Consider the following 18,943-nt stretch of genomic DNA (forward strand, 5'->3'; position numbering starts at 1 on the left):
AGACAGCTGCAGCTGGAATAATGAACAGTTGTGAACTTGCCATCTCAGCATGTTTTATCAAAATCTCAGAGGATGTGTCTAGTACAAGAGTTTACAACACAGTTGTTGGCTTATGCTGAATTTATTCCATCTCACCCTTCTTATATTTCCAATACTAAGTTGGAATTTGCTTGAGAGTCCTCTTTTATAGGCTGCCCAGTGGGTTTAACTCAACCTCTACAGCAACAAATAAGTTGGAGCATGAGCTTAGGGCCTGATAGGGTGAGAGTTGCTTGCCCTTTTGGGTGAGAGTTGCTTGCCCTTTTGGTGGATATGTGAGAAAGCTTGCATTAGCTTATTGTGGATTACTGGTTCTTCCCAGGGTCTTACTTGCTTCTTCCTCGACTTAATATACTGGCTGCCATGTGTAGCTAAATGAAAACTAAATTGTACAGATGCTATTGCTAGATATGCCACTGTTATGACTGTGGTTTTAAACTAAGTAACATAAAAAAGTGAAAAACAAGTTAGTAAATCAAAGTATAATGTATTTCCCTAGAATACAAAGTTAAACTTTAAAAGTAACTTGCAGTATTGTGAATTGAATCACAAATAATCTTAAAAGTTCTATCGCAAGCCCATCAGTTTACATGCAAAATGTTCTGAATGAATTCCAGTATTGAATGTGCTGATATGCCAGTAGCCTTGAATGTGCTGATGTGCTAATAATCTTGCTGTATCACAAAGATATGATCCAATGAATTCACAATAATCCTAAAATGGTGATTTAGCCCAAAATGGCAATAAACACTTTGTAATTCGAATGAATAATTTTTAAATAAGTGATTCCTCTCTGATTACAATTGAACAAACTAATAATGATTTTAGACTGAACTTAATGTAGGAATGAAATACTTGTTTTGATCTCAGAAATACATAATTTTTCAAAGAAAACAAAACCGGTCAGGGATTAGGGGTGAGTAGACCACCCTAGCCGATGGGATAGTATGCCTCTATTTCCTATCAGGCATCAGTTATATACATCCCAAACTTGACTTATGTTGTAATAACCTTTTCTGAAAAAACTATGTCATCTTAATGGAAAATCCACATCTGTTTACTTAAATTTTAGCAGCCAACCTGAAAAACGTCAGGTAGACCATGTTTTTTTATTCCAGGTAAAAACCTGTCCTGAACTCAAATTCAAGTAACACATTGTTTACAAATGATCATTATCTTAAAATATCATCTACAACCATGGACAAAAATAGCTGTGTAATATATTATTTACAAATGATTATTACAATTTTCAATAATTGACATAAGGTAAACACATAATATAGGTATAAATAACAGTTATTATAAATGTTTTTTTTTTTACAGTGGAGCAGAGGACAAGCACGGATATCTTTGGGATCGTCATTATGGGATCTGCTTGAATAGGTTCCCACACTCGGATGTTGTGAATGCGGTTGCCTTCAACCCATCTGACCCAGAAATGCTTGTAACTGTCAGTGATGACTTCTCCATCAAGATCTGGCGGTCACTGAACATGGAGAAGAAGCTTCACAAGATCAAACAAAAGCCATGCATAAAACAGGAGACAAGCCTTCAAGAAAATGGGGCTGAGGCTGCCATGGAAGTCCCCACTACAACAAAACCGAGTGGAGACTAAGAAATTCTGATTGAAGAGTTCTGTGACAATGCAGATCTGAATCACAGGCCTGAATCAGACTTTGTGAATAGCATGCATCTGATGTGTTGAATAAGTGTATCAGTATAATAGAAGATTATATGCTATGTTCGCTGTGTAAAAAAGACTTGACTGTTAGACATGTGTGAGTATACACTGTAACATTATAGTACTCTTGTTCTCTGTATTAACACATTGTAACATTGCATTCCCCGTTGTACAGTTACAGTATTAGAAAGTGCATCAACCATTGTCCACTTGTGGCTGTGTACCATATATAATTGACTCAAACTGTGAACAACAAAAATCCTGATCTGCCTTAGCATAATATGCTTTCAGATCAGGGTCTGTGTTGTTTGTTCTTCTAATTCTATAAAACTGCACAGACCCAGATCTGCCAGTTCATTATGCGATGGCATATATGGGCCTGTGCAGTTTACAGATGGACTCAGTGTATAAGTGAGTACATATGCTAGTTATACATGATGAGTGGGTTATATTTAAAAGCAGTCATCATGTCTTCACCATATTTAGCTCAACTATTTAAAGTATAGGGAGAGCTTATGCTGTCACGGTGGTATTGTGTCAGCATTGATATTTCTATTGGCATTAGCCTTTGGAGAGCTTATGCTGTCATGGTGGTATTGTGTCAACATTGGTATTCCTATTGGCAGTATCTTTTGTGTCCCTCTGGGTTGGAGCAAATTGTCAGATTTGTTGTAACTTTATTATTACCGAGACAGTGTGTTCATTTTATGTAAACTTTTATCATCACTTTTTAATAACTTAAATCCAAACTATTTAAGCCATACAGTTGGATTGAATTTTCTGTCATCCTTTTCTGTTGAAGCTTTGCACAAGTTGTGATAAGAGCTTGTGTTCATGTTTAACACTGATTTTGAGTCATTGTTTATAGTAGAATGATGAAATTTTGTGAGGAGATACATCAGTATTGGCAACATATGACCAGTTTAAAAGAGGTTTACTGTGACCTATATTTCATGCTTCACTGACTTGGTCAGTTTTTTTAATAGTTATTTTTCACTGTTCCTTGTATGGTCGTGAAGAAGGAATCAATGTATGTGATTACTGCACCATTTTATCTCAGAATAGGTCACTGTGGCCAACATTGGTTCCGTGTTCATGTTAGAGTGAGTTTCTTCTGTTGATACTGAAACTAAATGATGGGATGCAACTGTTGTTCTTTGAAAAGTTGAGTTAAATGGTACCCTGCAACTGCCAGTGGTTGTTAATTTTGTTGTAGTGTGAAACTAATAAATTGTATTGGTGTGGGATAAGTAAAACTCACTAGAGTGATGTGTGGTTGGGAAATACAATCAGGCTTGTGTGGGATAGGGAAATGCAACTAGAGTTTTGTATGATTGCAAATACAACCAGACTTGTGTGGGATAGGAAAATAGTACCAGATTGGTGTGGGATAGGTAAAACCTACTTGAGTGGTGTGTGATAGGGAAATAAATCCAAACTTGAGATGGATGGGGAAATGCCACCAGAGGACCAAAATTTAGAGACGAATTCCTGCTCACAAAATAGTGGGATTTCCCTGTCACACCTTTGTATATTATTTTCATTACATTTCTATCATCCCTGTATTAAATAATGTGTAAAATGATAATAGGAGATCTCATCTGAAAGACTGAATTATACTATTGAAAAATAGAATTTATGTTGGGGTTTGCAGTGAGACAAGGAAATCTCATTCATGGTGTTACATTAGTTGTCTCCCATGAAGCTGTGTCTAATGGGGAGACCATGTTATCTCCTTGACTGAGATTTCCTTGTCTCAGTGCAAGATGCAAAAGGAATTATTTATATCACCCAGTTTCTTCATTTTGAATAAATAATCCTTCATGTTTGATATATACTTGGGCACATTGACACGTACAGAATTTATCAGGTACTATTTTTCCTTCACCTTTTTTCCAAGAGCTCATTTGGTCTTAGAATGTTTTATAATATCAATACAATCACACTGTATCTGCCACTTGTATAAAACAGTAGCAATGCCAGAATGTAATAGGGTACATGCTATTATCCTGTAAACACAGTACATTAATACAAAGACTTTGCTGAAGGAAGTGACATGGTTTGTTGATCCAAAGTACACAAGTTCTGCGTGGGTGAAAATAGAAAAAAAAAAAGTTTTAATTGTCTTCCAATATCATCACATTTAATTATTGAATGTCATATGAAACTAACATGAAGTAATTAAGTTTGTTTATATAAGAAAATATTTTAACTTTCTGAAAAAGTTGTTAATGTCATCATCAGGTGCATTTATGTGGGATAAGAGTGCTGTATCCCGCCTGACTGTCATATAGGCAAAATGTGTGAAACGTGTGTACAAATGCAAAAAGAGTTTCTTACATATTCTTTATTCAGTGTGAAAGTTTTGTACATATAAATTGTTATTTAGCTGCATTAGCAGACATTGAAACTGTCTATTACTGGTCTAGCAGTGGCAGTGGTGGTAATAATTTGTATTAGTTGTGTTGAAGTCCAGTGTCATCCCTAGACAGTTTTGGGAAGGTGTTGCATCATACCTTTATGTCTGGCATCCTGTCTGCAAACCCTTCTTTGGTGATAACTGTTTTTATTGAGTTGATGACGTGAGATATCTGTTTCAGATATGTTAAGAACATGGTTTGCTCAAAAATCTATATTGATGTACCAGACATAACCACCACAAGCAGTGTTTAGTATTTGTTGTTTACATGGTAATTAATCGAAATCAGTAGCATGCTATTTGGCGTATTTTACATGGTAATTACTGTGAACCATGACACATGCTGTTTTTTTACTTGTAATTACATGGTAATTACAGGAAACCAATACACGTGTGCTATTTGGCATATAATTGTGGGTTTTATTTAAAAGCAGTCATCATGTCTTCACCATATAATTGTATGGTAATTACAGTGAACCAATAGCCGGGCGCGGCACTTTATGTTTTTATCGGTACATATTAAAACCGTTTTGTTATTGCTGCATACTTTTAATTTGTAAAGTTTCTATGACTTTCCCTTTTTCTATTACTATAAAAAATCTTTGTCAATCATGGTGTGTAATTGCAAATAAAACAGCATATAATGGTTGACCTAGATTAAAGTACCATGGGAGAACAACTCTATATAATCGTGGTATTTGCCAAACTTAGGTATGGTAGCATGCACTTATAATAAACATTAATTGCAGCTTCCCTATAAGAAGGAATGTCCATGCTTGCACTAGCAGAATATTTCCACAAAAACAAAAGGATTCAGTGATTAAATTGAACACACAGATGGAATTAAAGTTGAAAATATGAATAACAACATTACAGATTAAAAACAAATATTTAACTTTGTATGAATTTTAAAGGCAATTGTGGGCAGAGAAATATAAATATAATTTATTATTATTATTATTATTGAAATATTACTGATTTTGTTCCTATTTAAGCAATATTTTGTTAATTTTGGTCCATATTGGCTACCATGAAATGAAATTGCACGCTTAACCTTGTAAAGACATATATGTCACCATCATTATTTGACCTATAATCATCAAACATCAGACGATACACTGAATATATTTTGTAATCAGTGCCAATGCAAGTATAGTAAGTTCAGTTGGAGTTTATGTAATTGCATGCACTTTACATAAAAATAATGTTCATTCTTTTTCATTGTAAATTTTTTAAAAATGTTGACATTTTAGATGAAATTGTGCTATAAGATATTTGTGTCCATACTGGCTACGTCTTTACATATGTAAACAACCACCCGACAGCGCATGTCCAAAATTAATTGGAAAATCCCAGTTGCCATGATAAAATAGAGCCAGTGGTAATACAGCATTGTACAAGACACATGTCATGTTTAGTATATAATTGCATGGTAATTCCAGTAAATCAATACACGTTCTTTTGGCATATACTTGTATGGTAATTACAGTAAACCATTACACATGCTGTTTGATATATAATTATATGGTAATTACAGTAAACCATTACATGTGCTGTTTGATATATAATTATGTGGTAATTGCAGTAAACCTTTACACATGCTGTTTGATATATAATTATGTGGTAATTACAGTAAACCATTACACGTGCTGTTTGATATGTAATTATGTGGTAATTACAGTATTAGGATATATCAGATTTTATAGTTTTAATGATCTAAGGAGAAGCGGCTTAAACTTGTTCACTTCATTTTGTACAGAACCCTGTTTTCTTTCGGTACTTTTCACCTGTTGTGTAAATATGATGTTGTATTCTGTGTACATGGTGTTTTAAGCCTGTGTTAAAAGTTCGAAATGAATCATTTTGTGTGTGCAAAATTTATTCAAAATATATCAGTACTGTTGTAGAAAATGAGTTTGTTTACCCTCATTTTCCTTTTCTTTCTGTATATATCATTAACAGCAAAAATTAGTCAAGATATAATACACCAGCCAGTTTGAATCCACATAGTCTGTTCCATCAGGATCCCAACTGGACAGTGTAGATTCTGATAAGGAATCACTCTTTTATGACAGTAGATACACTAACCAGTGGGAGTGGACATAGTCTATTCCAAATGAAGAGTGTAGATTTTGATCAAACAGTACTGTTTATGACAGCACATCTGGCTTTGTATCCCCACTCTTTAGAAATGGTATGTCATTCATACGCTCCAACTGCCTGTCCTAAATCACTGGGTAAAGTAATCACTAAATTTGGTTGTGTTGAATTCATGTGACTTGAGTCAATCCATCACTGAGCTAAATCTTCACCCTCTTTGAACAAATCCTAAATTGGCAGTTACTGCTTAGGAAATGCATGCTGTGCATTTGCATATATATGTAAATGACATGCATCTAGGGTTTATTTTTTGCTTGGTTGTCAATACAAATGCTAGATAGGGGTAAGTAGAATGTGCCAAAATTGGGAGTTTCCTATACACTAATCTAGCTCGTATATTGTCTACTTTTTCTTCAGGTGCATGGAATTTAAGTATCCTACTTAAACACATCTACTTAAACACAAAATCTGTTGAGCCACATGTGATGTCTTTGGGGAATATTTACTAATGTTTCAGCTGTTTTATTCTAAGAGATTCGGACAGTTTTTGTAGGATGTTATTTTTAAACCATGTATATTGTTATTGTTGTTTTATTTCATTATTGTTGTTTTGATTTCATTGGGAAATGAATATATTGCTTCTCTATTTGGAGTGTTTATATTTTAATTTTTTTTTTTGTACCTCTGTTTACTGGGTATTTATAATGTACAGTCAAACCTGTGTATAGTGGTCACCAAGTCGTTGAGTCAGAATTGGCCTTTATAGACATGTAATAATTATAAAGAAGGTCTTGGCAGGACAACCTAAGAGATAAATGAATGGAATAAGAGCAGGGATTAGCTTGAGAAAACATAACATGTATCAGAAATTTTGAATAAAAACAATGTACTAACAATAGTATCTTTTGGAATTAATTTTGCCTCGAGAAATAAACTCTAACTCTTGACATTGAATATATGAAAAATTCCTAGGTCTTTGCTTTAATATTATTATACAGAAAAAGTTCACACAAAAATTCTATTGCATGTTGATAGTTATTATATTCATTATTAATGCTATTTTCATTATTAATTTTATTATTATTATTATTATTATTATTATTATAATCAGAATAGATAGCCGACGTAAAGATAGACTGGCCCGCCTGATAGATTTTTAATATCAGGGTCACTGGGTCAATAGTTCATTTAATATTGTTATTATTGCAGCTGTTGTTGCAGTCGTTGTTTTTGATGTAGTGGTAGAACTAGTTATTATTGCTTTTATCTTTGACTTAAAACTTACAGGTTTTAAAGTCCACAATATACTCTAATTTTGTCATCTTGCTAAACAATCACTATGACCTTTACAACTTGCATTTTAGGGAGAAAAATAGTGTTTCATTGCTTCTTTCCCCTTGTTCTATTCAGCCTGTTCTCATTATTTTACTAAAGTTGATGACATAGATTAAGTTACTGATTTTGCAATTAAAGCAATGCATTTAAATCATGTTTTTAATTTTATTTTGTCTATAAACACACACATTGTCTTTCTGTGTGTAATGCTTGCCAAACAAAAGGTGAGTTTGAAACTCAGCAAAATCCCAATTTTTTAAAACTGTATTTGTATCTTTATGTTCAAACTTTCTTTTGAACTTGCTTCTCGCAATTTCTTAATTTAAAAAAATAAATTATTCCTATCCTATGACAGGCAATTAGCCTAGTAAAAAATTGAGTCATTTTTCTTTCTTTTTTCATCTTCTTGTAAATGAGGAATGTAATTTTTTGTTCAATTATAAGTTGTTGATTGTCAAAAGCCACAGACTGTTCTTAGCAATGCTTGCTGAAATTTTTTCAATTGTCTTGTTTTGGATAGTCTTATGAGACACATTGTTTGAGTTTATAGAATTGGAAAAATCTATCCTCCAGGCAGTTCTAAGTTTATTGACATGTTTCTTGTACCAATGGTTACCCTAAGTTTATAGACAGGTTATACTAACAGTCTTCCTTTACTATTACACCTTGTGTGAGACAATATCACACTATGAGACACTTTAACACTGTGATATACCATAACAATCTGTGAGACAATGTAACATTGACAGTATAACACAGAGATGCTATAACAATGAGACACTATTATACTGTTTTTGAAACAAAACAGTCTATAAGATGCAATAACACTGTCTGTGAGATGCAATAACACTGTGAGATGCAATAACAGTCTGTGAGATGCAATAACACTGAGATGCAATAACACTGTCTGTGAGATGCAATAACAGTCTATAAGATGCAATAACAGTCTATAAGATGCAATAACACTGTCTGTGAGATGCAATAACAGTCTATAAGATGCAATAACACTGTCTGTGAGATTGCTTTTAATGAATTACATTATACTCAATTTAGCTGCTACGTACTGAAATGGGAAAAGCATCCAGTAAAAGGAACTATGTTACAAAGAATTACATTATACATAATTTAGCTGCTAAATATGAAATGGGGGAAAACCACAGTATAGAAGGAACCATGTTACAGTGAATTACATTATACACAATTTAGCTGCTACATAATGACATGGGAAAATCACCCTGTAAAAGGAACTATGTTACAAAGGATTACATATATATAATTTAGCTGCTAAATATAAAATGGGGGAAAACCACCATATAAAAAAGAACCATGTTTCAATGAATTACAGTATAGAGAGTGTGTGCTGTACTGGTATGATGTCAAACCTCCATGCATAAACTCCCTAGTGTTTAACAGAATTGAATATATAGTTTTTTGGTAGAGCTGTATAGGATCCAAATATGCAGTGGGATCTTGTGTCTGTCCAGTATATACATGTATAATCCTAATCTAAATAATTAGGACAAAGTTGTTAACATTTAATTAATTTAGACCACATTATGTAAGCAGTTTTCTAATTTAAAGCCGCATTCCCTTGTAAAGAGGTTTTAATATGAGACAATGGTGTACATTAATATGTTAAGAGCTTGTAAAATGAGACAATGGTATACATTAATATTGCTCTTTATCTTTCCTCATGGTTCATAATGAAAAAGGATTATATTTTAAAAATGTACGCCTCCACTGTGAAGAGAAGGAAAAGGGTCTTTCAAAGAGTCCCCTTTTCCATCAGGCAGACGAAATAACATAAGTAAGCTAAAATGATTTTCGTTGTATGATACATAATACATTTGGAAACAAATGGGTAAAAACTAGCAGCATGGAACATACAGCTGGACACATAAAAACTAGCAGCATGGAACATACAGCTGGACACATAAAAACTAGCAGCATGGAACATACAGCTGGACACAAAAAAACTAGCAGCATGGAGCATACAGCTGGACACATAAAAACTAGCAGCATGGAGCATACGGCTGGACACATAAAAACTAGCAGCATGGAACATACAGCTGGACACAAAAACTAGCAGCATGGAACATACAGCTGGACACATAAAAACTAGCAGCATGGAGCATACAGCTTTACACATAAAAACTAGCAGCATGGAACATACAGCTGGACACATAAAAACTAGCAGCATGGAGCATAGAGCTTTACACATAAAAACTAGCAGCATGGAACATACAGCTGGACACATAAAAACTAGCAGCATGGAGCATAGAGCTTTACACATAAAAACTAGCAGCATGGAACATACAGCTGGGCACAAAAACTAGCAGCATGGAGCATACAGCTTTACATATAAAAACTAGCATCATGGAACATACAGCTGTAGATATAAAAACTAGCGGCATGGAACGTACAACTGTAGATATAAAAACTAGTTGCATGGAACATACAGCTGGACATAAAAACTAGCAGCATGGAACATAAAGCTGGACACATAAAAACTAGCAGCATGGAGCATACAGCTGGACACATAAAAACTAGCAGCATGGAACATACAGCTATAGATATAAAAACTAGTTGCATGGAACATACAGCTGGACACTTAAAAACTAGCAGCATGAAACATACAGCTGTACACATAAAAACTAGCAGCATGGAACATACAGCTGGACACAAGCCATATATTATTAAATAGAGTGTCGGCAAAAGAAAGCACAAGGGATCTCTGTTCTGGTATCACTATTCGATAAAGGTTGCTAAATGAAAATCTGTCATACATAAAATGTATACTTTATCCAATTTGACTATCAGTACAGCAGGAGACATGATAATAAGATCATCAAGATGGCCACGTTGGATTTCAGATGAACACTATTTTAATTTAGCATTAAGTACGTAAGTATGGTAGCGAAAACCTGGTGTAAATATGATTGTCCATTTAGGAATAGCCATATCAAAATGTAAAAGACGTATGCTGTGTTGGTTGTGTTGGAAGTTAGATTAGTACCATATCCATTTAGGACCAACATTATTATGATTAAAAGTCTTTTAGTTAAAACATCCTGACAAAAACAACTATCCATTCAGAAGGGATGTTCATATTAGCATTTTCAAATGGAGATAAAAGTAGCAACATTTTAAGTTAATATAAGTTACAATATGTTAAAAGTCTTTTATCAGTGTAGGTTTTTCATAGGAGATCAAAACAGTACACATTTCATTATGACACAGCTACAAATCACAAGATATCATTTATTTTAAATGCCATGCCAGTATGATTTTTCCATTCAGGAAGAGTAGCAGTAGCAACATTTTCAAAATGGCAACCATTGTCGTTATGATAGAGGTCAGAGGTTATTTTCCACTTTGTAATCATCTACATTCGATAAGGTTTTATGAGGGCCCAATGTCACTGAATATTTGTTAGGGAGTATTTAGTGATACAAAGATTTTCAAAAATGAATCTAGCTACATACATCTATGCAATTAGAATACATATACATGTAGTTGGAAAATGAGTCTTGCTACAGTCATCTATACTATTAGAATGAAGTTGCTATGCTTTCGTGACTAAGCGTGACAACTGTGTGAAATTCTAGGAGTAAAATGAACTAAAATATTACCTATGTTGAAAGAGAAATATCCTTGAATAAAAGACTGGTTCAAATATACATACTGATGTAGATGAAAAACAATGTACAATCAATACATTTCTAAAAGGAATTGGAATTTGCCAATAATTTCACAAAAGTTCCTTACTTTTCTTTTCATTTGACATTTGAATTACAGTAGAAGTATCAATAATAACTTTAAAATTTAGAACATATTCATTCGATTCCATTTATATTTTTTTAATCATATAATTCACACGTAGCTGTAACTCGCTAAAGAAACGAGGAGTTACTGTACTACAGTACTGTCAGTATAGTGTTCACACATGTGCAACCCAACTGCACCTCGACATTAATTGATAGGTGCTAGATAGTTATGGGACTGATTCTCACAGCAATAAATATGAGTCAGGGGTTCTAACTTATTGATTAATTGCTATGACTGTCTCGTGACCTAGCAACTTTAAATATGTATACATATTCCAACAAAAACATACAACATGTTAATAGAATGAATCATCTTTATAAATATTACATCTTGTAAAAGCACGTCACTGTGACTTATATTTTATGCTCTACTGACTTGTGTTGAGTGTTGTGCTTGACGTTGATATGTCTGGCACTGTTCTTGCTAGTCATGAAACTTGACAATGTCTTTCGTAGCTGTTACTGTAGCATTACATGCAAGAAAAGGAGGTAAGCGTGGCCTATATTTCATATTTTAGTGGCCATAGTTAAGTTGTTACGTTTGACTTATGTCTTGATACAGATTTTTGCACACGTTATCCTTTCTAGAATCACAAAACAACAAGAAAATGAATTTTGATTAGTACAACACTCATATCGCACACCTAGGTCACTGTGAGCCATATTTTAGTTGAACCCTGAATTTGAAGGTTATTTCTCGAACATAGTTTATACTGCAATCATAACAACTGGATGATGAAATGCATCTCTTGGTACTAGTATGAGCTATATTTCACGTTTTAGTGGTATTAGTTAAGTGTTTATGTTGATCGCACGACTCTATAGTTTTGCTTGTTTTGGGGACATGCTTAATGCTTAATGTCCTACTTGCAGTCATAAAAATTGAATTAATGCATGCATCATAACAGGTACTTTATTTGGGTTTCATTGCTTATATATCACATTCAAGATACGTCATTGAAAAATTATGTTTAACGTTCAATTCTTAGACACTTTTCACAATAAAGATATAAAACTTGTTTATTCGATGCTTATTTTTTATAGTACTACAGTTAAAGCAGATCAGGTCACTGTGGCATATTTTGTGTTTAACTGTCATATGTTTGATTTTTGAGCTTAGCCCATAATAACTTCAGTTATACATTTAATCATTAACTTTGCTACAAGCTATATGTCAACCTTCTTGGACATAAATTAAATTTTGTGCTTCACATTCATTTTTGGGGTACTTGTCAAATTAGAGTCATGGAGATTGTTGCCTGGAGACTAGACTATTAGAGATACAGAGGGGGATACTTGGAGAAGGGCTAATTACCATATTAGATACATGGTGGTTTACACTTGGAGACTGGATACATATCATATTAGAGTCATAGAGGTTGGTACTTGGAGACTGGATATTTGTCATATTAGAGACATGGAGGTTGATACTTGGAGACTGGGTACTTGCCATATTAGAGGCATGCAGGTTGGTACTTGGAGACTTTTTATACATGGAGGTTGACACTTGCAGACTGCATGCCTGTCATGTTAGATACATGGAGGTTGATACTTGGAGACTGGATACTTCTTATATTAGAGACATTGAGGTTGATACTTGGAGACTGGTTACTTAGATACATGGAGGCTGACACTTGTAGACTGCGTACCTATCATGTTAGATACATGGAGGTTAATACTTGGAGACTGAATACTTGTTATATTAGAGACATGGAGGCTGATACTTGGCCACTGTTTATTTGTTATATTTGAGACATGGAGGTTATGCACAATGTTATGAATGCTATTATCTATTGCTACGAGTGCTAATGTCTTTAGCACTCTTAGCAATAGACATTAGCACTCGTAGCAATAGACATTAGTATTCCTAGCAATAGACATTAGCATTCATAGCTTTACACATTAGCAATCCTGTTTGCATTTCTTTGTCCGTTTCCTTTTTATAACGGGACCAAGTGTCTCGAAAGTGCAAAGGCTAGTTAACACTAGTTCTGCAGTGAGCGTTGTTTGTTTATTTCAGGCCTAAGTGGTTAGATGCGGGAGGTCGCGGGTTCGAATCCCGGCCAAGTCTTAGCAAAGATTTATAAAAATGGTGCCAGCAACTGCCTCGCTTGGACTAAGAGGTTATTGCTAGGAATGGTCGGCCTGGTGTTAGTATAATGTGACTGGGTGGGACTTGATGCTAAATGACTGCGGCATGATGTCCCAGTGCTAGATATCACTACTACTAAAAAATTGTTAATGCTACCTTAAAAATCTTAATCACACACACACACACACACAGAGTATATCTCAAATATGTAATCGCTCTGTGAGAGACGTGATCTCTGGCATTTTCATACATTTTAAATGCTGTTATTTTCCATATGATTTGTAATTTTTGTATTTGCCTATATATATATATATATATATATATATATATATATATATATATATATATATATATATATATATATATATATATATTAAAGACTGAAATGCATGATAAACATATTTAACGATAGTTAAACTGTATAGAAAAAGTTACAACATCAATGGTGTCTCTACTTGCTGTCAACAGTAATTTCATTGTTCATGTACAACACGAGAAGTATGAACATGGATCTGATGACGAACACCTTTACGGACCTTACGGATAGTATTGTCACTTGAGACAGAGGAAGATAAATCGTTTGATTTAGTTAATTTATCACTTATTAGTTATCATCTGTTTCATCTTTTAATCTATCATTTTGCATGTTTGTTTTGAGTCGTTAAGTTAAAATCGTATTTCGAAAATATATACACACTTGCATGAGAGAGAGAGAGAGAGAGAGAGAAATAAGCCGGGGGAAAATGTATGAATTCGAACTCGCAAGTTGTGCATATAGGAATGCTAGAATACAAAATACAATAGCAATAGGAGAATACCGGTGTATGAAAATGAATATCTTTAATGTGAATGATAATTAGGAATGACCCATTGCTCGATGTCTTAAATAATCTTTTCGTTGTAAGATATGGCAATAATAATTAGGAATGACCCATTGCTCGACACCTTTAATTCATTTTTCAATGTATAAAATAAGATAATGATAATTAGAAATAACCCATTCCTCGGCATTTTTAATAATGTTTACACTGTAATTTGCTCTAAAGATAATTATGAATAACCCATTCCTCGGCATTTTTAATAATGTTTACACTGTAATTTACTCTAAAGATAATTAGGAATAACCCATTCCTCGGCATTTTTAATAATGTTTTCACTGTAATTTACTCTAAAGATAATTAGGAATAACCCATTCCTCGGCATTTTTAATAATGTTTTCACTGTATTTTACTCTAATGATAATTATAAATAACCCATTCCTCGGCATTTTTAATAATGTTTTCACTGTATTTTACTCTAATGATAATTATAAATAACCCATTCCTCGGCATTTTTAATAATGTTTACACTGTAATTTACTCTAAAGATAATTAGGAATAACCCATTCCTCGGCATTTTTAATAATGTTTACACTGTAATTTACTCTAAAGATAATTAGGAATAACCCATTGCTCGATGTCATTAATACTGTTTTTACTGTACGATATGGAGTTATCTGCCATAAATATCGACAAGATGAATTTAAAAATAACGATCCTTTGCCAGTTGCACATTTCGATGAAGATTCCAGTCCCATTGACACACAAGTCTGTAGTATGGTTATGTGTAGGCACCATGATGTGTTTTTAAAAAAAAATAAAAACATTAATGATGATTAAAGGGTATGTATCTAAAACTGTGTATGTAGCAAACACCATGAAGCATCAATAGTGGGTCACACTGACCTGATACTGCAATATACAACTCAACAACATCGCATAAATATAAAAAATTTATGTGCGCACAAGTTCCTCAAGTACAAATGTAACTCGAGCATAAATAATGGTTAACTGATCAAATTCTAGCATGAGTAATGTACTCTCGTTGAGTAATGTACTCTCGTTGAGTAATGTACTCTCGTTGAGTAATGTACTCTCGTTAAGAAGCATTCACACAACGTTGCTAATAAGTGTAAGTGGTTGAAATATGGACAAGCAATGTGAAATTAAGAAACTCAAGCAAATGCGAAAGTTACAAAACGGGAACTATTTTACATTGACCTATTTTAGTATGGTTCTGTTACACTCCTTAATATTCACACGAATATTATCGTTTTATGAATATCTACAAGTGCAATCGGAATGAAGATATTAATTGTATAATGAACAAACACACAAATGAAAAACGGACAAATCGTATTGTAAATCATCTAGCATCTCTGGATGAGTTGGGATCAAAATTGTGAATATGTATTCAAAATTGTGACCTCTTAGTGCCAGGTCATTAGAAAATATCATATAAAGAATAGATAGATACTTAATGTTTCTTCAGAAGATCACTGAATACAAGGATTGGGCTCTTCAACCGGCATGAGAATATCCATTTTAAACACATTAGTTCATAGTATTGACACCCTCATCATTACATCACCGCAGAGTAAACTGACAGATTTATATCTGCGAAATTTGTAGTGAGAAAGACCAGACCGACGTGCATTGTGAAACGTCGACTTTGAAATATTACTATTTGTTTAAATTTCCAATAACTATTAATATATGTTATTATTATATGCTCATTCCCCCCCCCCCCCCGTTAACTTTACATTGTCAGAATCGTTTAGTATTTTACGATATTGCACACCTTCATATTGAATTCACGTGCATAAAGGAACTACTTTCTATTGTAAACAAACAATGGACGCAGACGCCAGCACTTTTGATTTGTAAACAAATCGTGTACACTCGTGTAGTAGGCGCTTTACGTTTTGTTTGATTAAATTTGTTTCTGAATGAAGTAAAGCAGATGTTCGTGGACTGCCACATACCAGCTGCTTTGTCACCTTCCACGTTAACTTTTTGATACAATGTTTCGGATTTAGGCTAGCTATACAGTAGACGCGAGAAAGGGTCCTTACAAATAACATAGAAGTGACAAGGCATAAACTGACTTCTTTAGCTGGTAATAAGAATGGCAAAACAATATACTTACAGTTTTACATCCTGAATTTCCTCAAAATGTACTTTCTTAGTTCTGCAAATACGAATTACATGAGCCATTCATAGGTTCAAAATCTTGATTACATATTTCGAAATTGTACTGTAATTTCGAATATAAGTGCAATTCCATCCTCCTTTCCTGTGCTCAAAATAAAATAAGCATTAAATCCTATAGCGTCTTTTTGATAATTGCAATTGAAAGACTGCATATTTTCCCCACATTATGATTTCAAACATTCAATGACAGAAACAGAAACACATTTGCAGATGTCAACACGCTTCTCCCTCGCTTCTTCAGTCCGATGTATTTCATGTGGAATTGTCACATATAAATCCAGCCCATAACAACAAAATTTCGAAGAATCGAAAAAAATACCAAACTCTATTCATTCCAGATCAAATGGACAAGTTGTTGCAATGCACATTCATTCACAATATGACTCCAAATTTCAATTTTAACTAGACACGCCATTTTCTTTCGAAAGCTATTTCGAGCGCGCGACTAAGTTCAAATTTATCTGGTCGGAGTTGTGTGCGCAGTAATAATGTAGTTGTTGTGTAATGGTGAATCTGCGCTTGTGTATTTGGTTTGGAATACGGCATACATTCAGTTACTTTGTTTCTTGTGGTGTATTTTGTAAATATAATTAAGCAGTAGGTAGAATAAGAAAATGAACATATAATATAAAAAAGGTTACTGTATTTGTATGGGAAAATATGAACTCGTTTTGTCGGATGGAAATACTGCACTCCCAAGGTCGTGCAGTGTTTCCATCCGAAAAACTCGTTCATATTTTCCCATACAAATGCAGTAACCTATAAATACTAATTAATATTTTATTGCATATTCGTTACGTCGCATGTATATTTCTATGTGCATTGTCCTTAATTAAACAAACATAAACTGTTTATGCTTGAGTGTTAGTCTGATTCTTGTCCATATGTAAACCCTCATGGGTTGTCACTGATTACTAGGTGCAGGTATTTCATTGTCCAGTGTTTAAAATCTTCTTCTGTTAGAGCGAATATAAATTGTTTTATTCATTATCAAACTGCGAACATTGCAGTACTTACAATCTTTAGAACGTTCATTGTTGATCCATTTTTACTCATTAATACTTGTTGAAAATATGGACCGGAGTTCAAACTGTTACATCTAGGCTCTCATAAAACACAATAAGAAAAGAACGAAGACAACATGCTTTGTAAAATTTAACAAATAATTTATTTTCTAGAAAATCAAGGTAAAAATGAGAATAAGAACTTACGGTTATACGAATTAAATACAAAAATGATCAAAGAATAATCCAAGAATAGAAAAGAAGTCCTAGTGATATGAAGTCCTAATGAAACTGAGTTAGAATCCAGATGAAATCCAAAATGGAAGGCGATGACGTAAGCTGTTGTCAGGGTCGAACTGATGTGGCAACAGTTCTGTGTTGAATCACAGAAAATAATATTCCAGTGTTTGTATTCTTTGTAATTTCGATAACTGTCTTTGTCCAAGAATTAATTTAGAGCACAAGTATTTCCAGGGAAAAATAATCTCTTGGAATCCAAATAATGTGAAGAAAAATTTAAAATTCAACTCAAACTGGTCACAACAAACCACCTTTTAGTGTCATTGATTTAAAGCCCGAGTGACTAAATTCTCTATCGAAAATAGTTATACACTAATTTATGACGCAAAACAGATTCCCGTATGAGCGTCACATGATAATGTTTCTAGAACAGCATTGAAGCTTTTTATATGCCTAAAATCACCTACCCCCCCGTATGGCCTTGACTAAAACCAATGATTTTACTCTGAGAAAGAATATTAAAAAAATATAAAAAAGTTATTTACTTTGACACTTACTGATTCTGAATCAAGGTCAGGAACATGTCAGCATTAGATACAAAGTTTCTATTATTAGGCGTTTACGAAAAAACAGTCAGGTCAAACAAATTTCAGGAAAATGTCAAATCCAGTAAATAAAATTACATTCCAATATCATGTAATGGAATATAAAAAATATAACTAACAAACAAACAATGAAATTAAATCAAATATACATAACAAATCTCACAGGAAAGCGTTTATTCTTTCATTAGAATGGCAACTATTCGACGATTTTGATCTTGATGTTTATTATCAGCTCTATTTGTAACTTTAACTGTTTGGTTCTTCAGAATGCCAATTCTTTAAAGCATTCAAGTCTTTTAGAAATGATTGTAATGTTTAATATATCATGTTTTAGTAGCTCCAATGTGTTGACGTCCACCAATTATTCAGTTAGCTTTAGATTTGGTTAGAAACATTTACTGAATGTTCTTTTAGGTTACTAATTTCATAGATACACATGTTAGTATTGTTGGTGAACATGTTTGTTTTCCTCATCTTCTGCCTGTTGATTCCTCTACTGTGCTTCTCGCAATTTTCTGGCGTCTAACGTGTTTTTCTTCTGCAATAAAATTTTGAAAAGAATTTAAATA

The 18,943-nt window shown here is 33.5% G+C and overlaps 1 protein-coding gene across 2 annotated transcripts in view; it reads left to right on the plus strand.

Moving 5' to 3' along the window:
* LOC149771342 (F-box/WD repeat-containing protein 5-like) overlaps positions 1-12,420 on the plus strand; it is a 28,917-nt gene extending 16,497 nt beyond the window's left edge. The window contains exons 5-6 of one of the 2 annotated variants that reach the window (XR_016418326.1): positions 1,363-3,366; positions 3,466-12,420. Coding sequence is in view for 1 of the 2 variants with exons in the window: in XM_089948597.1 (XP_089804723.1) it covers positions 1,363-1,654 (292 nt within the window). In the remaining variant the exon portion in view is untranslated. Of the gene's footprint in view, positions 1-1,362 lie in introns of both variants that reach the window. The other variant, XM_089948597.1, reaches the window with a different exon arrangement.
* Positions 12,421-18,943: the final 6,523 nt, after the last annotated feature.

This window comes from Sinohyriopsis cumingii, unplaced genomic scaffold, assembly GCF_028554795.1.
Source record: "Sinohyriopsis cumingii isolate HCF-2022 unplaced genomic scaffold, ASM2855479v2 utg001940l, whole genome shotgun sequence".
Taxonomy (NCBI): Eukaryota; Metazoa; Mollusca; class Bivalvia; order Unionida; family Unionidae; genus Sinohyriopsis; species Sinohyriopsis cumingii.